We start from the raw sequence: 25,057 nt of genomic DNA, 5'->3' as shown, positions 1-25,057 counted from the left end.
TTTCAAAGCTTTCAAAGCAGAAATTTCTCCGAATACTAAACAAACACAAACGTGATGTAAATGATATTAAATGCACTGCACCAAAAACCCTGTGAGACGTGATCTGAAACAGTCTGAAAACACAGACTATGAAGCAACGTTACCAGGTTAAGGCAGCCGTGTTGAGCTTAAAGTCAGACTTTTAAGTGTTACAGAGGTGCTTTACCTCTCTAAATCACCATGGTAACTGATGATGTACATACTACCTGTTTGGGAGAAGATTATGTGTTTGAAGTTTTCGTTTAAAACAATCTTGAAGCACCACATTTTCCCCAAATCTTTGATTTACAGCAGAGAGTACACATTATACACTCAGAGGCCACTTCATGAGGTACACGTTGCTAGTACGAGGTTGAGCCCCGTTGTCCTGCTGAAAGTGACCTTTGGAAGATGGATAGAGTGTAGCGATAAGAGGATGGACATGTTCAGCAACAATAGGTAGCATCATTTAAACACCACGGCCTAAGAGGCCCAAGCTGTTTCACCACCAGCAGTTTGAACAGTTGACACGAAGCTTCATGTTGTTTAAGCCAAATGGTGACACTGAAGTCTTAATGTTGCAGAAGTCGCGACTCATCAGACCAGGAAACATGTTTCCAGGCTTCTGTTGTCCAGTCTTGGGCAGCCTGTGTGGACTGTAGCCTCAGGCTTCTCGTAGCTGACAGAAAGGACACTCGTGTGGTTTGAGGTTGGACTAGCTGTTAGCTCAGAGATGCTCTTCTGCTACGGCTGTAACCAGTGTGTAACAAACCCACAGCAGGCCCGGGTGCATCTTCATGCTTTGCAGCATGCTTTCTGCTTACAATATTCACACGGTTGCTGTAACAGCTGCCAGCCGTACACATCACCACCAACAACCACTAATGACAACAGCACAGCTGTGATTGCAGGTGCGGCGCAGGTGCGTCCATCTCACCTGCAGCAGCATCGCAGACCACGCCTCGCCACAGTGCTTATTTGAGTTACTGATCTCTTGAAGCTTTTCTCCTCCGACGTCTGACCTCAGCGAGGCACGTTTCGCCCAGAGAACTGCTGCTCACTGGATATTTTCTTTTTCGGTGGGAAAATCCCAGCAGATCCTGAAATATTCCGACCGTCCCGTCTGGCACCAACAACCTCGCCACATTCAGAGTCACTTAAATCACCTTTTGTTCCACATGCTCAGCTTTAACTTCATCACGTCGTCTCGACCGTGTCTACATGCCTACATGCATAGAGACGCTGCCCTGTGATTGGCTGACTGTGTATAGCTGCATGCATGTAGCTAGTACCTGACTCCCATCACTAAGTTAAGCAATGCATTTGTTTGTGTTTCATTGTCACTGACATTTGCAGGTCAGAAATATACAAATATATCTGTTTTCCTCCTTGAGCTGAGCATCCTCTGCTGCAACTGCAGTTACTAAGAACAAGAGTGAAAACGGGGTCCAGGTTTCAGAGCTCTGCTGTGCAGCCGCCATGGGAGAGATAAGTCAACAACAAGATAAATGAATTCACAGCTTTAATGATTTCATGTCTGATTTGCATCATCAGTGTTCCACATACTGAATCTTTGTGTCTGCTCTGATCATGTCTCTGATGGCAGACGGTGGTGCTCAGCTAAAGAAGAGTCAGACTGAGCCTGAGCGACAGAAACAAAGTAAACTCTGTTTCTCAATAAAGAACAGTCCCCAGATATTATGAGTGTTCATGTATAGAAAGAGCAAAGCGGCTTGATTGTGACTGATGAGCTCAAAACTGCACATCTGTGAAAACCATCAAATTGTCATTATTGACATCATTTGATTATTTGCACAGAAACCTATTTTAGACTAAAGGTTATTTATGTGTTCATAAAAGTTCTTTTAACGGTGAAATATTAAACCGTGGTTAATCTCATCTAGATCTGCCACCATGATTTAAAACACTTAAATGTGTTGTAAAAAAGTCTGTTTAACATTGAAAAACACTGAATATGAAGCATATGCCTCGCAGTTGTATTAATCCACCGCAGAAAATAGTCCCCAGCAAAATTCACAGTTTTCTTGTGTGAGGGTTCAAATCTGGTGTTGATCTGTTTGAAAAAGTAACCTTTATGTTTATGGGTGTTTTATTAGGTCATTAAAAGGAAGCAAAGGCCAAGAAGATGCTTCAGTTATGTCTCACACAAACATCTGTGCTGTCCTGCTCTCCTCTGTTCATCTCCTCCTTCACCTGTTTCCTCCTTTTTCTCCTGCAGCTAATTCTTACATCTGCTATGCGGCCGCCCCAGCCGTGCTCCTCCTCTTCCTCCTCCTCTGTTTCCACTTCTCCTCCTTCCTCTAACCCCGCCTCGGCTCAGGTGAGCAGCCGAGCAAATGTCTTTGTATGCACGTGAATGCATCTTTTGAACTGACCTTAGACGGTAAATGCAAAAAGCTGACTTCTTTACACAGTCGTCTGAAACACACGAAGCTCAGCAAGCACAGCGAGCAAGCGCAAGCTGCTGCCCCTCCCTAATCTGCCAGAGGCTGGCCAATCACAAGAAAGCTCCATTGTAGGAAGGAGGGGTCTTAAAGAGCCTGGACGGTCACACTATATAAACTATTTGTGAAATCTTCCGACCTGACCTCAGACAGAGCTGCTTTGTTCAGTAACTTTCAGTCATTTAATGAAATGCAAATTTGGCATTTTTAGCATGTTTAGTCTCCGTAACTACAAAAGACGCACACGTGAAGAACACATTCAAGCTGTGGTAAAACCTGCCCTGAGTCCCTTTTACACCCAGTGCTGCGATCTAAAAGCAGAATCTGCTGCGCGTCCCGGCTCTGAGACCTGGATGTTTGATCTGTTTTCTGATCGTTCGCTGGAGAAATGAAAGGGTTATGTCAGCGTGTGGGATGCGTGCCAGCTCAACAAAGTCTGGTATATGAGCGATAGCCAGGCTCAACTACTACCCATAATTCCTTCTGGGTGAAACACACTCCTCTCATACGTTGACTGTAACAGACGGCTGTGACTGGGATCAGGATCAGTGGACGATCTCTCCACAGTTGGTCCTCAGACCCACATCAATATGTGATCTTGTTTTTCTGTTTTTGTATTTCTTATTTTCACCTTACGAACAATCAGAAAATGTCCGACGTTTAAGACTACATCTGCTTCACAGAGCTTTTTTCCTGCTGCCTGTAACATACCCGCTCTCGCTGGTAACAGTTGCTAAGCTGTGACTGGATAGCCAATGCCTTGGTGGGATCTAACTGAACATCTTTGTGTCCCTTCCAGCTCCAGAGTCTCACCTTGAGGCCTCCTCCCCCCGGGACTCTCGCCATCCCTCCTTCCCTACGCCTCAAGCCCAACGCCACGGCCCCGCCTCCCCTCTCTCGACCTCAAGCCCCCCTCTTCCCGATTCTCAAGCCGCGACCTCAGTCCAGCATCACAGCAACGGAGTGTCCAACCACGCCCAGCCGACACCTCGCCGTGCCGCCTCCAAGTAGGTCCCTGAAGGGTGTGATGAGGCCGGATGAGTACGCTCCTCCATGTGAGGGTCTTACATAGAGACGAATATATTCTCATAAATTATTATAATTCTGCACTTTCAGTCAGCTGATGCTGCGTTTGCAGGTTTGTTTTATTGATATTTGATCCTGTTTGAGTTTATTGGTGGATGCAGCTCTCACCCTGACAGTGACTAACCGGGGGGACTGGAGGGAGGTGTGGTTCAGAGTTTCAAAATAAAAGCCATCAGTGGAAGACCAGTATGCTTTAAAAATGATAACAGTTGCTTCAAGGCCCTTTATATTGTAAGGTAGAGACCCTACAATAATACAGAGAAGCCTGAGCAATGGGACAAATCCCTGTAGGCGAGCACTTGGTGGGAAGGAAACCCCTCATATCAGGAAGAAACCTCAGGACCGGGCAGCCATCTGCTGCAACGGGTTTGAGGCGAAGAAAGGATAAAAGACACAAAATAAAAGCCTCAAATTACATATTGGATGTTATCAACACTCTGAACCTTTCAAAATAAAAGCCTGCAGTTTAAAGCCGTCTCTCTGCAGCTGTTCTGGCAGCAAGCCACAGTCTGGTGTTAGCAACAATCACACTTGTGGTGTGAGATTGCATGTTTAGTTTTTTTCTACAAGCAGTGAGTAAACTAAAAAAAATTCTTTCAAAATGAGCGTTTTATACTTTCAATCATTTTTTGCCTTCAGTTTTTAAAGAATTACATTTTTTAAACAGATATTTTTCTTTTTTCACTATTTTCATTTTGGTTACTTTTAAAACAAGAAAGGACAAACTTACTGCTTTTAGCTGTTCAGAGCCGTCTTTAGCTGCACTGCTGTGGTCCTGTGTACCGTTTCATTTCAGTAATAATTCCTCTCTATTACCCGGAGACGTCAGAGCTTCGGTTTACCCTCACAGAACACAACAAGTCAGTTTTCAGCATGTTTGCTGTCATTGTCTGCAGCTGAACTCATAAATCACTGGAAGAAAACTGCACTGTGCTGCAGAACAAAGTAAATTGAATCATGGGTCTTGATATATTTTGCAGCCTTGAGAGATGAAAATCAGAAAACAAAAACATAATAAAATTTGCATTTGATCATCTAAATAATTCAGAGTTTTGGAGCCACTGAAAGGAAATGTTTAAATCTTAATGTGAGAAAGTTTTTCAGCCAACACCCTGAATCCTGCAGCCTGCTGTGCATCAGCGGATTACAGTGAAGCACATGAGAATTAAACAACATGCACGAGTGGCAGTCTGTCATGTATCAGATCATTATTAGTCATATCCCTCATAGTTTAATGGTTTCCTCTTCATGCTCGTCTCCCACAGCTCTCTATTCTCCGGTTCGAGCCGTCCCTCTGAGACCCAGACTTCACTCTCCTAACGGTCACAGAGTGGCGTCACCTCGACAGACCTCGGCCCTCCAACCAATCGCTGCTGCTCCCTCCAGCCAGGCGTCTTCCATCAGCCGGCCGCTGGCGGGACTGAAGAGCTGTCCGTTAACTCACAGCCCGGTATCTGTCTCCAGCGCTCTGTCAGCTGTGCCGCATTTTGAGCGCTCGTTGTCTGCAGCGAAGCAGCTTCAGATCATCGCCCTCTCTTCGGGTCGCCAGCCACAGCCGGGAACGTACACGCATGCTTCGGTGCAGCCGCCGCCTCCAGCTGCAGAGTCGCCTGAGGTTTCCGCCCAATCAAAGAGGACTTTGAGCACTGAAGACGTCCTTCCTCCTCCTCCTCCTTTAAACCCCTCGTTGCCAAAAACCACCTCTCCTCTGCCCTCACCTCCATCCCTTCTGAGTCCAGCCTCTCCGCAGAGTCAAGCTGAGCCCCAGCCGCAAAATCTGACCCAGAAGGTGGAGGTAAAGGAGGCTGAAGAGCAGAGAAAGAGAGCTGCAGCTGTGAGACAGGAAGTCAAAGATGAGGAAAGCATTGCTAAAGACCTGAGAGTGGAGAAAGATGACCAAAGAGAGAAGGTGAAGGAGGAGGAGCCCAGTGAGGAGCAAATCAACCAGGAGGTGCAGGAAGTTAGCCGAGAGGAAGATCAAATGGAAGTGACAGAAGAAGGCCAAAGTGAGAGAGAGAGGAGAGAGGAAGGCAAGGACAAGAAGATGGAGGAGGAAGAGGAAGGAGAGACTCCAATGGACCAGTCTGAGAACCAGACGGCACAGCTTCCCCATCAGTACCACAACACGGACCCTATCCCGGAGCCTGATCCTGTTAAAGACTCCACTGTGGACTCAAAACCCATCACGGGTCTCATTTCAACTCCACTTCCAGTCCAAACTCCAGCACCAGTCCCGGTACCAGAGCCAGCTCCAGTCCCCGAAGCCTCTGCCCAGAGTCAGAGGCTGCCAGAGCCTCAGAAAGACCTTCAGCCCGTCAGCCAGGAGGACTTCTGTGAGAACATGTCGACCCAGTCCGACAATCAGTCAGGTACCGTGAACAGCTCAGACGCAGCAACACTTAGTGCTCATATCTGTGTGTTTACACGAGGCTTTGCATTAAAGCGTTTTCCACAGCTTCATCTGTCCGAGCTGTGCTCCCTTAAAGGCTCCACATGATTAGTTGTTATTGCTCCGCTCGTCCTGGAGAAGCACACATGGTCGTGCACAGTGTGCAGCCAGCAGCAGCTTCTGATGCTTCAGGCTACAAAGCAATTGAGCTGTTGAGCAAACTGTCTTGACGGGATGTCTGCAGGAGTAACCGTGGTGCAGTAAAGGCTCGCTGCTACCTGCTGCTCACTGGTGAACTTTAGTGTCCTGCTTTGTTTTCGGCTGTAACTTCATGCAATCAATACTTTTTTCAAAACATGTTCCTTTTAATTTTCAGTCAACCCTTTTTTCTTTCTCTGCTCCTCACAGCGCTGTCCAGCCTCTCCTCTCAGTCTCCCCCCTCCTCACCCATCACCACTCCTTCGGCAGAAAACCCTCCTCCTCTCCTCCCGGCGCACACCGCCCTCCCGACTGACCTCAGCCTACCGCAGCATGAGCCAGCGAAGGTGGACAAAGCAGGTGGCGAGCAGCAGCCCCCCACGGAAACTGAGGCAGAGCCTCTCGGACAATTGGAGGACGAGTCAGAGAGCTTCAGCCAATCACTGAGCAGCCCCTGGGAGCTAAGGCCGTGGCCTGAGGGACGGCAGGTTCTCACCCACCTGGTGGAGGGATTTGTCATCCAGGAGGGGCTCCAACCGTTTCCTGTAAGGAGACGTTTGTTTTACATCACAAAGGCAGAAAAAATGAAGTTAGAATTTTAGGTTTTGATGCTTTTAGTGTGAAATAAGTTGGTGTTTAATCTCCTCAGGCTTATTTAAGCATTTCCTAAATAAATTGTGGCTCAGCTGACAGTTCAATCTGGGTTTTACAGTTTATCACCTTTTCTTGGGTTTCCCTTTCTTAGAGACGGCAAATATTACAATTTTGTTACTAAAAGGGGAAAAAACTCGAAACCTTTCTCGTGTATAAACGTAGAACAAGTTCTGGGTGGATGTAAACGGATTCCCTCCTTACTGCGATTACCTTTTCAGCCACAGGCGGTGCATTTATACTCACCTTATTTCTGTGGTCCAGGTGAACCGCTCATCCCTGCTGGTTCCAGAGCAGGTGCCCAAACCGCAGGAAGTGAATGGGACCAATGGGAAAGCGGCGCTGCCTGTAACGGAAACGATAAAACAAACTGAGCACTCCACAGACTCGGACGAAGAGGAAGGAGGAGACACGGACGACCCTGGGAGCAGTAAGGAGCAGTTTAACTTTTAAACTTCACACCTGCCCGTTTGTCTGCTCTGAAGTCTCGATGCATGAAAGTGCTGTTGGTAAGAGCTGCAGGATAGACCAGCCGCACCCACCTCACACTGTCACCAAATCAACAGCAAAGATTCATCCCAGAAAACTCAAAACAAAGCAGCTGACGCATTTCCCCTGCAGCTGTGAGACTTTAACTGAGAGCAGACCTGATTGAATCAAGAATAAAAACATAATTCTTGCAGTTTTTATATAAGATTAGTAAGTTTAATATTAAAGGAAAATCAATTAGGCTTAAAGAAAATATATAAAAAGGGTTTCTCGTGGCTGCACACCAAACAAGTCTTGTTCTGTAAAAACGGTGAGAGATCTTCTATTTCTTGTCTTGACGCAGCGATTGGTCCGCAGGCTCTAACAGTGAACCAAACCGGAGTTCCTGCATTGTGGCACAGCCTCTGCCCACCACTGTAAACCTGTCCCGTCATGTTCTGCACCTGCAGCACTGGGGCTGATTCAACACATGAACAGGCTAAACACTAAATACAAGCTGAGAGCAGCCCTGGGACTGTGCAGTGAAAGTGTGTGTGAGACGTCTAAGAAGTCAACCACTTTTAATACCCTGAAAACTCGGCGGTAAACCTGACGTTTACCCCACACATGCCCGAATCCTGCTCTGCTCACGTCTGTCACTCTGCTGCTGATGTGGTAAATGTGGGAGCTGTTAGTCTTCTAAACTAGCAGTGGGACCATGTTAGACTCTGTGTTTCTCAGCTTCACCTCCACTGTGTCCCTCTCACAGGGTCGGGCCACAGAGACCGAACGGTGCTGCACTGCCAGTTCTGCGGGAAGAGGGGCCACGCACACAACTTCATGCGCTCCAAACGCTTCTGCTCCACTTCCTGTGCACGCGGGTAAGGCCTCGCTTCATTGGCTTAAGCGCTAAAGAGGGCAGCTGTGATGTCACGGGACCTTTACACAGCGTAGGGGTGCTGCAGTCGCAGCAGCAGCGTGACAGGATGTGGTGTGTGTGGCCTGCATGGAGGCGCGCAGGTGTCAGATGCAGATACGAGTGTGAATGAAAGCAGCAGAACGAGGAAACATCACCACGTGTCTCTGTGCTTCTCCCCTTCCTCCTCAGGTTTAACGTTCGACTGACGAAGCGTCTGCGAGCTCTCAGCGCAGGAAGCCGGTCAGAGAAGCCTCGTCCTGCCCTCAACCGGGCGGAGTCAGTCCCTGGGAAACCCCTGCTGCTGCGGCTGGTAGGGACGCTGAACTCGCCAACAGCTTAAAAACAGCAAACAGAGAAGTGCTGAGATGTTTTAAAGAGCCACACTCTGTTAGAGCTCCTGAAGTCCTCCACCAGCCGAATGTGAACGTACACATGCACCGGCTGTATCACAGGAGGCTGATTTTCCAAATATTAAACAAATATTAAATATCAAATTTTATTGATCTTTGTGATGTTTATTTGATGGGTTACGTTCCTACAAAAACGCCACTGTGCGTTTGTAGCTTCATATCTTTTGTAAACTTTTTCAATTTTGTCCCAGAAAAACTAAAAAACACTGAAACAAACACATGAATTAAAAATACTTAGTAGTGTAAAACTACTCAGTTAGTCGTGTGCAGTGGATTTTAGACTTGGTCTTATGAAATGAGCCCTTTGAAGCCATCTGTGGTTCAGTGACATCCGACGGCCTTTAGAGGGCAGCAGAGAGCCGAGAAATCAGGAAGCTCCACCGACAGACAGAAAACAGACGCTCAGTTTTAAGTTCTAAGCAGCCACTTTATTCAGTGACACCTTCCTTGTACTCAGTTGGAACTGCGTTTGAGTCCAGAACTTTCTTATAACTCACAGATTCCTCTGAGGTGTTCGTCCATGTCGACATGATAGCATCACACAGTTTCTACATATTTATCGCTCCACCACATCCCACGTGTTCTCTGCTGGAGTGAGAGCTGGTGACTGTGGAGTCATATACAAGTACCCAGTTTGAGATGATTGAGGTGGAGTGTGGGGTTTAAATGATGCTGCGTTGGTGCTGCAGGGCCCCACACTATCACCCCAGCAGCCCCTGAACTGCTGATATCAGGCAGGTCGTTTCCTGGCTTTTACATTTCTTACACGCTTTGTTTCCTTTCAGCCTCGTGATCTGTGGAGCGCCGGTCAGCGTGAGAAAGATGGAAAAGAAAAAGCGGCGGCGGCAGAAGAGGACGAAGACGAAGACGATATGGTGGGAGGCAGGGAGGAGGAAGACGATGACGGAGGAGAGGAAGATCCCGCTGTCGCCATGACGGCTAGGATGGAGCGTCGGGCGGCTCGGAGAGCGAGGAGGGCGTCGGCTCCGGCCGTGACCACTTCCACGCCTACCACCACGTTTAAGCCAGCCCCCTCGCAGTGGAGCGTGGAGGAAGTCACTGCCTTCATCCACACGCTGCCAGGTAAACATGAGCCGATGCCCCACACGTAGAGCTTCTCCCGGGACCTTTAAGTCAGAACCGTCGGTTTGATTTACGCCACACTCCGTGTCTTAATCGCTCACAGCTTCTTCGTATCCCCCAAGTCCCATTAAAGGTTTCGCAAAATGCTGAAATTAACTGCTGAGTGAAGTAATGTGAAGAATACTTCCAACCACACACCGTCAGACTGCTGTGAAACATCTGGGAGAGAAACTGAACCCCTGTTTCACATGAGACAGATGATTCTGTAGTAAACACTGTTAGCTGCCTTTAATATTCATCACTGTCACTTTATTTCTAAGAGAAGATCAGATGTGGATCTTAGAGTTATGCAGATCTCTTCTGGTCGAAACATTCTCCAGATTCGTTTCTGTTAGAAATAAAGTGGATAAACTGATTGTTGGCTGATGATCCTGGATGAACAGTGTGAAACATGTTACTGTAACAAACCAAATCTTTGTTTGTTGGGTCGTTTGTCCGCAAACTCCTCCCACACGATCAGGATTTGAGGAACCAAACAAGGGCTCAGGTAGAACTTAGGCTGCTGAAGGTTCTTATCAGAACCTGCGTCACATTATTTCATCATGTGGCCTAAAATCCACCAACCAATCATTTAATTGTTGAGTTTATGAACCTTTAAAAAAATGTGTTCACAGGAAAGCCACCAAAATCTAACTTGAAATGGTGTCTTTATGCGTTTTTTTATTAGCAGCCACAAAAAGTCATACAAACACATCATGTGTTCCCACTTCTTTAGTTAAATCTACAAAATAATCCCAAAGTTGACACGTTTGAATGCATTAAATAGCTTTTCTGCACAAACAAAGTGATATTAGGCAAAATTAGCATATCTCAGCACAGTGTGCAGTGTGTCTTTAAAAGATTTGAACACAGTAAAGTACCATCAGTACCATGTAATACCTAATCCTAGTCCTAGATGTCGTTGTTACAGCTACCCTCGCGTATGGAAGCGCAGCATGGACAATAAACAAGGAAGCTGTGGACATGAGTGCATCAGGGGTGTGCTTCATCAAGAGGGTGATAAGAATATTGTACACCAAAATACTGATGAATGAAAACACCAAAAGCTCTTAATATAAAAACAGCAGAGCAGTGACTTGTGACAGAAGGACAGCAGCAACAGTGAAAGGGGAAAACTGCAGTTCCTCTAATGTCCACTCGAGGCTCCAAAACAGAGTCAATCCCCACAGACTAAACTTTGCAGGAGTTTGGAGGCGTTTTTATTAAAAGTCAAGAGTTTAGATCGTTATACGTGACTAAAGTCAGGGCCATGGCTACTTTCTGTGTGACTGAACAGAATCATTTGCTCAGTCAGACACCGTCAGTGTTTTTAAACTCTCCGCGTTGCTGTTTCAGGCTGCAGTGACGTAGCGGAGGCTTTCCGGGTGCAGGAGATCGACGGCCAGGCTCTGCTGCTGCTCACCGAGGACCATCTGATGACCAGCATGAACATAAAACTGGGACCTGCTCTGAAGATCTGCGCTCACATCAACGCACTGAAAAACCAATGAGAGACAAAGAAAAAGAGAAACAACGTGAGGAAAAGAGAAAGCGTTTAAAAAGGAAGAGGGAAAAAAGGCAATAAAGACGCGAGGAAACGAGAGAAGTCGGCGGAAGTCAAAAGCTGACACCAAGGATGACAGAGCAAAGTCACAAAAAGAGATTTGTGGGAATTTATAATCCATGAGATTATAAATCTAGGCGTGGCCTTAGCAGATGGGAGCTGGAGAGGAGTGCGGGAGCATGACGAGTCCATGAGACGTCTCACCAGTTTTGGGCCCTCCGACTGTAGCAGGAGACGGGGGGGTTTTGTAACTTTGTGTATATTTTACATGCCGCGGGAGAGTGTACATTTGAAGCTATTTGATGAAGGATTTTGAACATTTAATATATAAAATTTGTCTATTTAGTTTTTTTAGAACGTGACGTCAGCAACAAATCTATCCAGTAGCTAAACATAACCCGTGTGTGTAAAAGGAAAAAACAATAATGCGTAGACTTTGTAAGTGATTAATGAAAGTTTAATGTTTTATATCACTATATTCTGGACAAAGACATGTCTGTGTATTAAAAAAGTCACTATCAGGGTAGAGGCTGGTGTCTTCAATCGTCACATTTTTATGGTATCCTGCTTGAAATTATTTAATAAATGAACAATTGATCATCAAACGATTTATTTATCTTGTTTTAAATTAATTCCCAAGTAAAACAGCTTTTACTAGCCCAGTGAAAGCAGGCTTTCTAAAAAAATGTGCATAAACACTTCAGACACGTGGAGCAGATGTTCCACTGAGGAGCAAACGTCGGGCCGCCTCCTGGTTTCATGGATGCATAAAATGCTAAAGTTAAAGTTGGCACAGTTTCACAGTGTAGTGGTTATCAGACCCACTTTGTCGGGGTGTGGAGCGATTGAGAGGTTCTGGGATCCCCGTAGTGCAGTTTACCCCAGTGCCTACAACCTGGCTGCTGCAGGTGTAGAAGCAGGGCTCTGGGGTTAACTGAGGCTTAGAGCGGTCCTAAAACTATCCTCAGCAGATGGACAACATCTGAGAGACGAGACGACTATCAAGAAGCATTTTTAGCGCTTCATGCTCTGGGGGGCGGGGCTATGGCTCCCCACAGCCTCCAGCAGGTCGTTGCATGGAGAAACCTTTTGAACTCAGGCGCGTTCACGCACACGGATGCTCACAGACACAAACTATATCTTCCTCGGCTTCTACCTTGAAGCATATCGTGCGCTGTCGGTCTTGTGTGCTGCTCAGTTGCATTCAGTATTCAGTAGTTACTGTTACTTCCACGTATCTAGGTCGTTGCTTTGATCTCTGTATTCTCTTCTATTGTTTGTTTTCTTTCTTCTTTCAACAGCTGATTCAACAGATTCTCTCAGAGTCTTTCTTTCTGCTCAATTTGTAATAACTTAAAGTAAAATAAAATAAATAACAATAGTAATAGAGATCAATCAAGTGCTGTATTATATTGGACAGAAAAACACACAGTGGAACCATCAGTCATGGATTGGCCTCCCCAGAGTCCAGACCTCAACATTACTGAAGGATGGTGGCGCCGCGTTGGCTGAGAACAGAACAAACACAGAAATCGTTTTCAGTCAGATGTTAAGGTTTTAAATGATTTTGAGGTTTGGAAACTTTAATATTTTATATATTTTATATATTTTATATATTTTATATATTTTATATATTTCATTCTTTACTGGGAAACCGTCCTGTCATCCAGGAAATGCAAACCCAGGCTGAAAATCACCTTCATCAAATGATTTTTTTAAAATGATAATAAAAAAGGTTTTTTTCTAATATTTAGTTGTGAATCCTTATTTTTAATCAACTGGTGTGAATAACGACAACTTTTTTGTTTAGATTTGAAATATTAATATTAATATTTGTAATGTTTTTAATAAAGCACCTGAGAACTTCCATATACTTTAAGCTGTACTTTAAGACGTCTCATTCACTGAACATTTCTGCTGATGTCCCAAACTGAGTGGACCTGAGCAGATTTCGGCAGCAGTGCTGCTGATGGGATGGCGGGACCACCAGCAGAGGGCAACAGAGGTGCAGGTGAGTGACACATGAGGACAACTCTGGACTTTATGAGCTAAACTGATTTAGCTTCATCAGGAAGGCTTTAGGTGATGCTTGTTTTTCTGTCTGAGCCTGCCTTTCTCCCCGTATCTGGTTTAGGTTAGGATCTCACATGTGCTCCCATTGGCTTTGGAGAGGAGTACGGTTTCCACCACACCCTGTGATAAATCTTATTCTGGGCATTTTTCTCGTGGATCAGCTTCAGGCGCACTGACGGAACAGGACTGCTTTTAAATTTAGACTTTTAAGCTTTTTAGACGTTGTTTAAAGCTCCAAGTCAGAGAAAAACTATCTGCAGTAATTTCTGAATATCTATCAGTTTTTGCTTTATTCCAGTGGTTTTTGTTTTCCGGTGTTTTGTTGCTTATTAGACAATAACACGGTCATTTATCCGCTTTTAAACTCTTTTTGAGTCTTTGGCCTATAACATTTTTCATTTTTAAACTTTTTAAACTCCCGCAGACGTTAAAAAAAGAGGAAAGCTCTCAAGAAGCTGCCACGTTTCTGAATTTAAAAACAGGCTGAATTTCTTTATCTTTCTTTTTTGGGGCGCACGGTGCTCACCATGTCACAGATGCGCAGGCAACTCCTTGGCACCGCGGCCAGCGGAGTGGGCTGGGTGGGGGTGATCGTGGCCACGGCCACCAACGACTGGGTCCGGACCTGCGACTACACCAAGGCCACCTGCGTCCGCATGGACGAGCTGAGCTCCCGAGGCCTGTGGGCAGAGTGCGTCATCTCCCCGTCCCTTCACCACTGCGTGGGCCTCACCCAGATCCTCACACTGCCCGGTGAGATGCGCCAATAAATGCTCTAATACATGATGTGCGTGACGAGATCTTTCAAGTGTGTTTAGCTCACGTTTGCTGCGTGGGTCTGCGGGAGGCAGCGTGTGAGCCGAGTGGCTGCGTGTCACCAAACAGTTTATATTTAGAGTTGGATTTATTACAGTTAAATATTAATGGTTATTTCACGTTATTAACATTAAGTTATCGACACATGTATTTAAACCGGCATTGTTGTTCACCAACAAAATATATTCGTAACAAGATTTTTTCTTTTTACAGTTTCTTCAATATGTTCATCGAACAGTCTCGTTCATCAGAATACAAATAAAAATGAACAAATACAGTTTTTCCACAGCGTTTGTGAGAAACTTTGCTGTTTTTGTTTGAGCATCAGAACATTTAGGTACTTACTTACTTTATAGCAGAGTTTATTTAATGAGGAGAGACAGAATTTGCTTTTAAATTGTGAAGATGCTGTAAATAAGTCTTACCTTTTATAAGAGCATCAGTCAAATATCATTTTAATATGAATTTAATTTTTTATATTTATATTTATTTTGAAGCTATAATCGATCATAAACTGCTTTGACACACCTCTATAGACCACTTTGATATACAGCAATCACACAATTTATGCTCGTACTCAATAACTTTTATTGTGAAAGGAAGGATGGGAAGAACAAACACTTTGTGGAAACTATGGTAACTTATAAGCTTTATTTAAAGAAACAAAGATAACTGGTTATTTAAACTCTTTAAATTAAACTGCTTTATGGTGTAAAACATTGTTCATCATATTTCAGTAATGTTTTCTCAGTCCTCTGTTTATAGGAGTATAGTTCTATTCTCGTGCTCAGTATTATAAATGCTGACTATTAATTTCACACGTTTCATATCAAACTATAAACAACAATGTAAAAGCCAATTTTTCCACTTTTTGAGCTTTTAATTTGTTTACTACCAAACAAACCTTCTGCACGTTTACCAAACAGTGCATAACACAATTAAAGGAATTTATCAGCCTTTTGTTCACTACTCAAAAACACAGGACGACACTCGGCCGTCAGAATATAACACAGTCAGTTAAACTTGGGGGATTTTGATCTATGTTGTTAGGAAGCATAAAGCACTGGGCATCCATCTCACCCACTTAGTGCAAAAGTAAAGTGCAGCAGGTGGAGAGACAACAAACACAAAATGAGAATGGTTTAGCAGGTGGTGGCCACAGACTATTTCTCCTCCTTGTCCCCGCTGACTGATTTTTATCTAGATGTGCACTTTGGGCGAGTCATCGTTTAGCCTGGATTAACAAAGAAAGTTGATACCAGTCATCTCTGACAGGTGGTTCCAGTTAACAGACCCAGCCAACACAGAGAAGCCTGCCAAAGGTTGAGCTTTCTTCTGGTGGTCCTTTGCACAGTTGTTGAGATTTCTGTAGATCTTAACAGCTTGACAGAAAATGACTGGGCTTCTTTACGTGTCACCTCTCATGCAAGTAGCCTCTTCAGTTCTAAACCAGAAGCCTGAGAGTCCCAGGGGTTTAAAACCTAGTGGGGTTTGTCTCTCATGAGCTTTGGAGAAGTCATTAACACCAGTGTTTTATTACGTTGGATTTATTCTCTGTGTGTTCAGTGAAGACATGAAGAGTCAGATTAGACATTACTTTCTGAGTAAAGTAATCTGGCTAAAGAGGCTTTTTCTTGCATCTTCTTCTTGTCTTCGGTGCATGCAACACGTGTGCACATTCCTAATGTGAGCAGCGCCTTGTTGAGTGCCAGCGGTGAGCTGTGCTGAGAACGTTAAACCAGACAGATGCTCTCTCTGCCTCTCAGCCTACGTCCAGACAGCTCGTGCTCTGATGATCTGCGCCTGTTTGCTGGGTCTCCCCGCCACGCTCCTGATCCTCATGTCCATGGCCTGCGTGCGGCTGCAGAACGACACCTCAGCTGTGAAGAAGCGCCGCGCCCGAGTGGGAGGCGTCCTCTTCATCTTCATGGGTGAGGAGGCCGCACGCACGCACGCGCACACACACGCGCACGCGCACGCACACACACACACACAGTTGTGTTTATATCAGTTTGATTATAACTACTACTTTACTAACACTTACCAAAAACACTAGTTGAGTTTAATGTTTTAGCTTTTGTCAGTGAAATAAAGAGACATTTCACTTACACTGACTTTCAGTGTTTGCAGTTTATTAGTCCAAAACATCTTTTCCTCGTCACTTTTCCTTGACATCATGAAGGAACGTGTGGAGGAGATTCAGGGAAAAGACTGTCAGAGAATCTGATTACTCAAAGGAGTGGCTGATGACTGAAAAATGCAAATCTCAGACACTTTGTTTCATGTGTTCTGACCATTTTGTTTTATAAAAGCTGGATAGATGAGAACCAACATCCAGAATAAGGAGGTAGTAAAGGACCCAATGAAGGTGCTCTCTTTGGTATTCAAAGAATTCAACCAGCTCTTATTAATGAAATGTTGCCTTAATAGCAGTGCCATTGATAAATCTGAGGAATGAGTTTGATTTGACAGACTGCAGATTTGATTTGTTATGTTTTTGATTTCAGATAAGAGTGTAGAGGTCAGCACACTGTGAGTGCACAGTGCTGAGTGTGCAGGTTGTTGAGGACATGTGTTACATATTTTTTAGTTTTATTTTTAGAGGGATGTATTTGTGTGTTCAAATAACCTTTTTGGGACAGTTTCAGAGGACAGATTTGATTTCTGAGGGCAGTTTCTCGTTTTAAGAGACTTTCTCTTACAGCAGTGAGCTTTGTGTGGCTGTAGCTCAGGACGTAGCGCTGGTCACTTACTGATCGGGAGGTCGGAGGTTCAATCCCTGCCTCCTTCAGTCTGCATGGCAAGTATCCTGGGGCAAGATACTAACCCTAAGTTACTCTCCGACGCATCTGTCGCAGTATGAATTTGGTTAGACTGCATTCAGTTTAGAGTCGGTGACTGGGTGAATGTGGCATGTTGTATAGAGCGCTGGTCTTCCCCGAGTCATTCCCAGCTGTTGCAGGAAGGAGGATGATGGGTCCGGATCTGTCAGGCTCTTTTGCTTCCTGTGAGATAAGACAGGTAGTTCCTGTCCACAAACTCAGGGATGACAGCCAGACAGATGGAGGCACCGAGCACAAAATTATAACCTCTTCTTTTCCCTGTTTTTCACCTTTTGTGTTTAAATATGTCTGAAACCCAGCTGTGTGCAGCATCATATCTACCGTCTGGTTCCCCATCGGCGCTAATAAAGAGGAAGATCTGATGTCATTCGGCTTCTCTCTGTACTCCGGCTGGGTCGGCTCCGCCCTCTGCCTCCTAGGTGGCATCATCATCCTGTGCTGCCAGGGCATCGACCCCGGGACCCCGAGTAGGGACGACAGCTTCTACTACTCGGGGAACAGGGGGACGGCCACGCTCCTCGACCCCCCCGCCAACCACGCCAAGAGCGCCCGGGTGTGAAGCAACCAGGCGCTCTATTTTTAACCAAGTTTTCTTTGAGTTTTAAAGCCATATTCACCATCAATGAGACATGCCATTATCTGTTTACTGCTTCAAGACTAAAATCCACCATGAAAACGAATGTTGGCAGGAAATGGAGGGATTAATAATAAGCTCACACTCAGAAGATCTTTTGGCCTCAATCTAGGGAAGTCTGGAGAATCTGTGTATGTCCCAAAAAATATCTGTTTCAAAATGAGTAATTGCATCAAACTTACTCCAGTCCTCCGCCGCCCTGGACTCCACGTATTGAAGCCTCAACTTTAGCATTTTGTTATTCTTTTAGAGATAAAAGTCTTAGTGATGTCTTTAGAGAGACTAAAGGATCAAAACTCAGAATAGCAACAAAAAAAAAGACAAAGTTTTATTATGCTGAAGGAAAAAACAAGAACGGGGTAGAAAGCCAGGAAGACGAGCAAAACAAGTAGCATCAAAACACAACAACGTAAGACAAACACTCAGGGCAGACCCACACTGAGGACTAACTGGAGACTGAGAAAAGCTGGTAAACACGACACAGGTTAAAGCAATCAAGACATATTCAAAAGGTGGGAAAGTAAAACTCAAACAACCAGTCTAAACAGGAATACACAAATCCAATTTACACAAAACAATCTCAACTTCAAACTCTGGCATTACAGGAAAAAACTAAACAAACTCAAATACACTGTTTCTAAACCAATCACATGACCAGCCCCGAGGTCATGACTGTGATTGGTCTGTCAGTAGACTTAACCACACGAACATGGTTCGGACGTCCAGTTCAGGAACTCCCATGAGCCGAGGTGAAGCGTAGCAGAAAGCTTGCAGCTGTTTGTAATTTCATTTGCTGTACATGTATAAATACATATTTCACATCTTCAGCTACTCAGTCAGGAAGCAAAGTCCCCCTGTTTGACCGGCTGTGACCATCTGTGCACGACAAGTTAATCGTTGTCAGCGGCTCTTTGTTTTCACATTATAAATAGCAAACTGTTGTTTTCATGGTCGCTTTAGTGTTTATGATACTTTTAAATTGCAGCTCATATTTAATCCCCCACTTTTTTATCATTTCTTTTTACTTTTATGTTAACAGCATAATCAAAATAAATCATCTGCATACCCACATGCTTAAATTCTTGTCTGTGTTTAGAAAAAAGGCTTTAAAATCTCTTGGGCTCTCTGAAAGCACCCATACACATTTAAATTAAGATTCATGCTTTCTTAAATTTATGTTTTACTGAATATTATTTCTGTATGTTTTCCATTTGATATGAATCCATTTCAAATACGATTTTTTGTTTGTCTTCTTCTACAGTAGGTATCAGATCATCAGAGTTTAGCCTCTTCTGTCTAAAATGAGGCAAAGCTAGCACAGATTAACCGCAAACTACGTACATCAGAGCACGACAGGCTTTGTCTCGTCACTAGTGCTGTGTGATACTGTAAAGTTTGGTATTGATCCGATACCAAGTAAATACAGAGCCAGTACTGATACTATTGACCTATAAAGGCAGCTTATGTGGGGCAGAGAGGTTTGTATGACTCACTGTTAATTTGCAAATTCTGAACACATTTCAATGACCACTTAACACTATGGATATTTGGATCGATCCACTCACCTCTACTTATCCTAGCCTTTGGCTGATGCTAGGAACACAATAATTACCGCAGTTGCCATTGACGGCTCACACAGCTCCTTTAAATTTGGAATGATAACACTTCAGCGTCTTCTATCTGTGAGAGAAGCTGCAATAAAACCCCGATTAGACAAACTGCTGCTTCAAATTCTCTTTATTTCTGCACTTTCCACAACAGACACTGAATAACACCATTCACCCCAAAACAATTAAAGAGCGTAAACAAAGAACTCAAACAAAACCAGAGGACAAGCTAAACCAGTGTGTGCTGTTCACTGTCTCTGAACAGACTTGTGTGAACGGCTATGGGAAGCAGAAAAGAAGACAACGAAGACCTGAATGTGCAAAAGGAAGCAGTGATACTGAGTCTGCAAAGAACCACGTGCAAGTGTCCTGATTGACCTTTAGGCACAAAAAGTATAAACATTTAATATGAGTTTGGTTCAGAGCAAATGCTGTATGGTAATTAGTCCAAATTCTTTGGGACTAATTGAGACATGATGATGTACTACCTGGTGGCTGTCTACAAAGCTATGGTTAGGTTAATATAAACACATCAGCACTGGGAAGATGGACAATAAGGGTTAAACTGTTCTCAGTAAAAGTTCATGTTGGCCTGATTGGCAGAGAAAATGCTTTCATACAGCTCGAAGAAGATGCTAAAAAAAAGACCAAACTTCAGTTAAGAGAACATCTAAGATGATCCATCATCACACGAGGTTAGTCATTAACATGTTTGCGTATGGTTGGGATTAGTCACTATGGAAAGGTCCTGATCTTAAGGTCATAAGCCTTTTGGTGTCTAAAAAGTTAGCCTGAAGACATGCAGCACATGAGTAGTGCTAATAAAAATGCTTTATATAGTATCGGTGCTTGTGCCTGTTAAAAATAACAGGAAATTAACTTTAAAAAGATAAGCATCTCACTCAAGCATGCTCAGTTCGTCTTGATTTAAACAACAGATGGGCGTCTACACAGTCTGGATTCTTTTGAACCTCGGCTGAGCACTAAAGAATAGAAAAAGAATAAAGTAAGATTAAGGCAGGTTGTTTTTGTAACAACACTTCTTCTCACACAAGTCCAACTTGTTTCATTAACGGTTGCTGTCACTGTCAGGTTGTCAGAGGCAGGTGGGTGTTTGTGTACATTCGTGCTCATACAGGTAGATCTTCAAAGGCAGCTGGACTTCTTTTAAGTTCTCAAACACATTTCACTTCTCGTCCAAAAGGTTGCAGAAGCTGGAGTAAAGAAGTCCAGTTGCTTTCGACCCAAACAGGTTAGACTGTTTTGAAGCTTCTGCATCTCCTTCCTCTGCTGATATCTGATCCCAGTTTTCATAAAAGCTTCCACAAACATTAAAATATTGCCTCATACGTACGTTTTATTCACTCTTTCATATTACTCAGTTCTCCTCTTCATCATTAAACCCATAATTGGTCCTTCCCTTGGACCTACTGCCTGTCTCCATATACTGGCCTCCTGCTCCAGACTGGTATCCACACTGGTCCCCATTATCTTCATACTGGCTCTGCTCCTGCTCTCCGCTCTCTTGGTCCTCGTATTGGATCTCGTGTTGATTTCCCTGCTGGTAGTGGTATCCTCTCTCTTCGGGTGCAGACCACCCCTGATACGGTCTCTCGTCCTGCTCCTGGGTGTAAAGGTCGTCACCGGGGGAGACGGTGTCATCCAAGTGGTCGTCATAGCGCTGGTAGGAACTGGCATGTGCCTGCTGCTCCCGAGCATTCAGCTCCAGCGTGCTGTGCCACACTCCATAACAAATGTAGATCAACAGACCTGAGGATGGATATGCAGTAGAGGGTGGGTCAGTAGGTACAGAGATCAGTTTGTGTAAGATTGTCAACCTTTATGAATTCCATATGAAGAGAATTACAAAGCTCTTACAAAATCCTGGATACCTCACATGTAAAGCATTTTCTCTCTCCTTTGTCGGGCTTATTGCATCTTAAAAACGTTTGTACCAAGCATCAGAGCAACCAAAGTACCCAACCAGCGAATCAAAAAGCTAGCCAACCAAGCAACGAATAAACCAAGCAAGTAGTCAAGCAGCCAACCAAACAACTTACCTGTCAGTCAACAGGTCATGCAACTAACCAGCCAACCAAGCAACCAGATAACAAAACGACTGCTTTCTCACCTATCTGACCGAGCAGCCAACTGCAGAACTGGTGTTTTCTCCTTTTAATATATAACTCGATATTTAAATAAACTGATTGTCATTGAATTACTGATTAATGCTCCATTTCAAATCTACAACACTCTATCATCAAGATTGTTTCAGCTCACCTATGAGGCACCAGATGGTGAACCTTGCCCAGGTGAGTGGAGACAGTTTAAGCATGAGGTAACTGTTGACCAATATGGCTGCTGCAGGGACAAAGGGGACACATGGAGCCATGTAGGGCAGGCTCCTGGTGCTCTCTGGTTGCTGTATGATCATAATCAAAAGCTTCGCTAATGACCCTGCCATCATTGTTGCCATCAGTCCAGAAATCACTGCCCCAGCACCTGTGCCCTGCTCAACCCCAAATATGATGGTAGACCAGAGGAGGAAGGACATGAAGAAGAGGGAGAGAGTGCATCTGGTCACTATGCGGCCGGTGGCTGGGGTTGGTCGAACTGACGCATCAGGCATTCCCAAACGCAGCCGCAGGGTGTAGTAATGACCTCCCAGAAGCCTTTTCAGCAGTGAGGGGTGGCCTGTATGAAAATCAGAGTCATCTCCCTCCCCCTCCGTCCTGCCGGTGTGGTAAGAAGATGACCCGTCATTCTCGCTCAAGATCTGATCGTCTTTGGCATCTTCGTGCTTCAGGCCGTCCATGTCCTGAACTTCAGACTCAAACTGATGTGTGTCGGTCTGTTCGTCAGGCTGATAGCGAAGTAGCAGCACGCACACGCTGACCAGAGTGTAAGCCAGCAGGGTGCCAATGGACATCATCTCAATCAGGTCCCTGAGGCTCACCAGCAGAGCGAGGACGGCCGCCAGGCTCCCCGACACCACACACGCCACCGTGGGAGTGTGTGTGAGTGCAGTCACGTGAGACAGAAACCTTAAAACACAGACACAGAAACATGTCTTATTAAAACTCCTTAAGCTGGCTGTGTGTTTTCATGTACCTCCTCACCTGAACAGCAGTCCGTCCCGTGCCATAGCATAGATGACCCTGGGCATCGGAAACAGGGAGCCAAGCAGAGAGACGGTGAGTCCAGCTATAGAGCCCACAGCCACAGTGTACTTCCCCCACATGAAGCCATGCACAGCAAACATCTCCATGAGAGGAGCCGAGACGTCGATCAGGTTATAGGGAACCATGAGAGTTAGGATCACACTCACCTGTGAAATAAAAAAATGCAGAGGTGTGAGATAATTATCTATTATTACAATCACCGTTTTATCAGGAATGAACACTTAGATAAAGGTGATTCAGAGGTCACATGTGATGCAGATATTCTTACAGTATATCTTTCAACTGGCTGATACTGTCTTACATCAGGAGATGTGGCTGTTAGAGTCACTGCACCAACGCTCTCAACAGTGTCTGTGACAATTGGAACATTTGCAATCGAATCATTTCACAAATACAAACTCGTGGAAATACACATGCCACAGGGTCAGATCTCTGAGTCTTGTCATTGCACTCTTATTGTAAATACCAGCAGTACTTTTTTTTACAATTTGCATAATGACTGAAACCCATGACCTCCCAGCCCATTGTTCCTTCGGTGGGCTGGTCACTTGGATGAGTGACAAAACGTTTGTCCCACTGAAAACATTACGTCCAGATGAACAGAGTCATCTTTCAGAGATTTACTTACCTGGATGATTGAGAACGCATCAATACGTTGAAGTTCAGAAGCTTGATGGTATAAAAGCGGTCATGGTGGGGATTGAACCCAGGACATCATACAGGCAAAGCTTGCGCTCTACCACTGAGCTACATCCCCTTAAGTGTGTGTTTCCTAAGTGTTGCTACATGACACTATCAGTGTAGGTCATAGGTCAGTCATCTAGATCATGGTAGTATAAGGAGCTTGGGGGAAAATAAAACCACTGTACTTCATGAAGTTTTGTAAAGATGCGTCACCTCTCATCCAAGAGGCTTTCTCAGTTCTAAAACAGAATGGTGAAGAGTCCTGGGTATTTAAACCCTAGTGAGATTGTCCCTTAAGGAGGTCGTTGACCCACTATTAATCATGTGCCTCATCACATGAGCCAAGGTGTGGAAAAGGTGTGGGTCATCATCAGAGGTTTAGGGTGAAACCACTTTCTCAAGGACTTGAAAACGGCGTTTTCGTCTGAAAGGGAGGCCAAACGGAGAGAAAACGATGCGCTTTCAAACAAAAACGCATTAGTGTGGACGTAGCCTTAATCAGATTCTCCACTCAACTTTTCACTAAGAACAACCTCACCCCTGAAAAATTGCCTCACTGTATCATGTCACTGACTGAGGCCACCCAACACATAATTTCTACATGCAAGAGATAGAGGTCACTCTTTTGAGGATGTCAGTGGTTATTTTGAAGGTTTTGTGGTGATTTGGAATCTTTATGTGGTCGTCTTGATGCATGCGATGTATAGACTGACCTATGATCAACCTTCTGGGATGATGAGGAAAATCCCAAAAGGCTGGTTCTTTTCATTAACCGAATCAATGTACGCTGCAGTCCCGTCTGGAAGCTTGATGGCCTGGACATCGAGAAAAACTCTGGAGATGCTGGGGATTGAACCCAGGACCTCATACATGCAAAGCATGCGCTCTACCACTGAGCTACATCCCCCTGTGGATGTGTTGCTAACAATTTTATAGCCCATCAGAAGCTCTGGTCTGGTAGGTTTTCGGTGGTTATCTAATGCACATCTGATGTCTGAGTCTCTTTGTGGCCACTTGTGTCTCTGCGTTTTGTTTTGTTTTGTTCTTTGAGTCTCTTTGTTGTCATAAGTCGCTTGTAGTCATATTAAGTGTATTTTTGACCATTTTATCTCATGGACATTTTGAATGTCTGAATCAAGGAGGGGTTCTTAGGACACTTTTTTCACCATCTTACAAAGCTGTGACTGAGCCATTCCCCAGCTCTCTCTGGATGGTACTCATGGCCATTCATCAGTGGTCATGATAATTTGCATTTTAATGTTAATGAAACTGACCTCAGGCCCCATTGTTAGTCAGTGGTGCTAGTTTTGGTCATTATGCAGATATGCTGTTTATAAGTTGGGGAAATCTGCAGTCAGCAGAGACTGAAGAAGTCACTTGGATGAAATGTTTCTCCCGCTGAAAACTCTACGTCCAGATGAACAGAATCCACTTTCTGGATTTCCTTACCTGGATTTTTGCGCATGCATCAAGATCATTTTCTAAGTATATTGGGGTTTTTTTTAGTTACCTTATATTTCCTAACCACCGAAACATTTGGGACTTATTTATTTACTGATGTTTGACTCTCTTATAGTTCTGATATGCATCTTGTAGTGATTTTGAGCCTCTTTGTGGCCACTTACGTCTCTGTGTTTTGAGTCTTATTTTGTTGTCCTAATGTCTTCTACCTATATTAAGTGTATTTGTGATCATTAGAGCTCACCTCATAAAAGCAAATTATAGACTGACCTTAAGGAAATGAAAAACTTCCCTATGCATGTGCAAGATGTGAGAGCTCAAAAGCTTGATGGCATAAAATCTGGAGATGCTGGGGATTGAACCCAAGACCTCGTACATGCGAAGCACACGCTCTACCACTGAGCTACATCCCCTTAAGTGTGTGTTTCCTAAGTGTTGCTACATGACACTATCAGTGTAGGTCATAG

General features: G+C 44.5%; 3 protein-coding genes and 2 non-coding genes across 6 annotated transcripts in view; 2 read left to right on the top strand and 3 right to left on the bottom strand.

The window, feature by feature from the left end:
* The first annotated feature begins 79 nt into the window (after window positions 1-79).
* Window positions 80-11,713, top strand: LOC102203330 (polyhomeotic homolog 3). Of its 2 annotated transcripts, none has more exons than XM_005753604.2 (10): window positions 80-1,678; window positions 2,258-2,359; window positions 3,283-3,538; window positions 4,835-5,938; window positions 6,367-6,701; window positions 7,072-7,237; window positions 8,045-8,156; window positions 8,384-8,504; window positions 9,390-9,687; window positions 11,083-11,713. In XM_005753604.2, exons 2-10 carry the CDS (start codon window positions 2,276-2,278, stop codon window positions 11,235-11,237), a joined length of 2,631 nt encoding a protein of 876 aa, XP_005753661.2. In that variant the 5' UTR covers window positions 80-1,678; window positions 2,258-2,275; the 3' UTR covers window positions 11,238-11,713. The 2 variants fall into 2 exon arrangements, with proteins under 2 accessions (XP_005753661.2, XP_005753660.1); XM_005753603.2 differs by having other exon boundaries at window positions 86-1,678; window positions 3,283-3,490.
* Window positions 11,714-13,483: 1,770 nt separating this feature from the next.
* On the top strand, window positions 13,484-19,368 carry cldn11b (claudin 11b). The gene is made up of 3 exons (XM_005753602.1): window positions 13,484-14,116; window positions 15,946-16,110; window positions 17,322-19,368. The coding sequence occupies exons 1-3, from the start codon at window positions 13,891-13,893 to the stop codon at window positions 17,579-17,581; spliced, it is 651 nt and encodes a 216-aa protein (XP_005753659.1). The 5' UTR covers window positions 13,484-13,890; the 3' UTR covers window positions 17,582-19,368.
* A 1,269-nt stretch (window positions 19,369-20,637) lies between these two features.
* The window catches only part of LOC102204574 (probable cationic amino acid transporter), a 7,023-nt gene continuing 2,603 nt past the window's right edge, over window positions 20,638-25,057 (bottom strand). The window contains 4 exon segments of the mRNA XM_074312097.1: window positions 20,638-20,814; window positions 20,816-21,033; window positions 21,544-22,307; window positions 22,383-22,638. Coding sequence (XP_074168198.1) covers window positions 20,638-20,814; window positions 20,816-21,033; window positions 21,544-22,307; window positions 22,383-22,638 — 1,415 coding nt within the window.
* trnaa-ugc (transfer RNA alanine (anticodon UGC)) lies at window positions 23,965-24,036 on the bottom strand. Its single transcript has one exon. It is a non-coding gene; the product is annotated as a tRNA-Ala (tRNA).
* trnaa-cgc (transfer RNA alanine (anticodon CGC)) lies at window positions 24,932-25,003 on the bottom strand. Its single transcript has one exon. It is a non-coding gene; the product is annotated as a tRNA-Ala (tRNA).

Source organism: Pundamilia nyererei, unplaced genomic scaffold, assembly GCF_000239375.1.
Source record: "Pundamilia nyererei isolate P.nyererei 1_Seehausen unplaced genomic scaffold, PunNye1.0 scaffold00442, whole genome shotgun sequence".
NCBI classification, from domain to species: Eukaryota; Metazoa; Chordata; class Actinopteri; order Cichliformes; family Cichlidae; genus Pundamilia; species Pundamilia nyererei.
The sequence above is the reverse complement of the archived record's forward strand: the minus strand, read 5'-3'. Positions and strand labels throughout refer to the sequence as shown.

What these genes read in the sequence shown, in the direction of transcription:
- cldn11b (XM_005753602.1), top strand. Translation starts at nt 13,891, where the DNA reads ATGTCACAGATGCGCAGGCAACTCCTTGGCACCGCGGCCAGCGGAGTG. An exon ending in CCAGATCCTCACACTGCCCG is followed by an intron (nt 14,117 to 15,945) that starts GTGAGATGCGCC and finishes TCTGCCTCTCAG; the next exon opens with CCTACGTCCAGACAGCTCGT. An exon ending in CGTCCTCTTCATCTTCATGG is followed by an intron (nt 16,111 to 17,321) that starts GTGAGGAGGCCG and finishes TCTGAAACCCAG; the next exon opens with CTGTGTGCAGCATCATATCT.
- LOC102203330 (XM_005753604.2), top strand. Translation starts at nt 2,276, where the DNA reads ATGCGGCCGCCCCAGCCGTGCTCCTCCTCTTCCTCCTCCTCTGTTTCC. An exon ending in CTAACCCCGCCTCGGCTCAG is followed by an intron (nt 2,360 to 3,282) that starts GTGAGCAGCCGA and finishes TGTCCCTTCCAG; the next exon opens with CTCCAGAGTCTCACCTTGAG. An exon ending in TCCACTTCCTGTGCACGCGG is followed by an intron (nt 8,157 to 8,383) that starts GTAAGGCCTCGC and finishes CTTCCTCCTCAG; the next exon opens with GTTTAACGTTCGACTGACGA.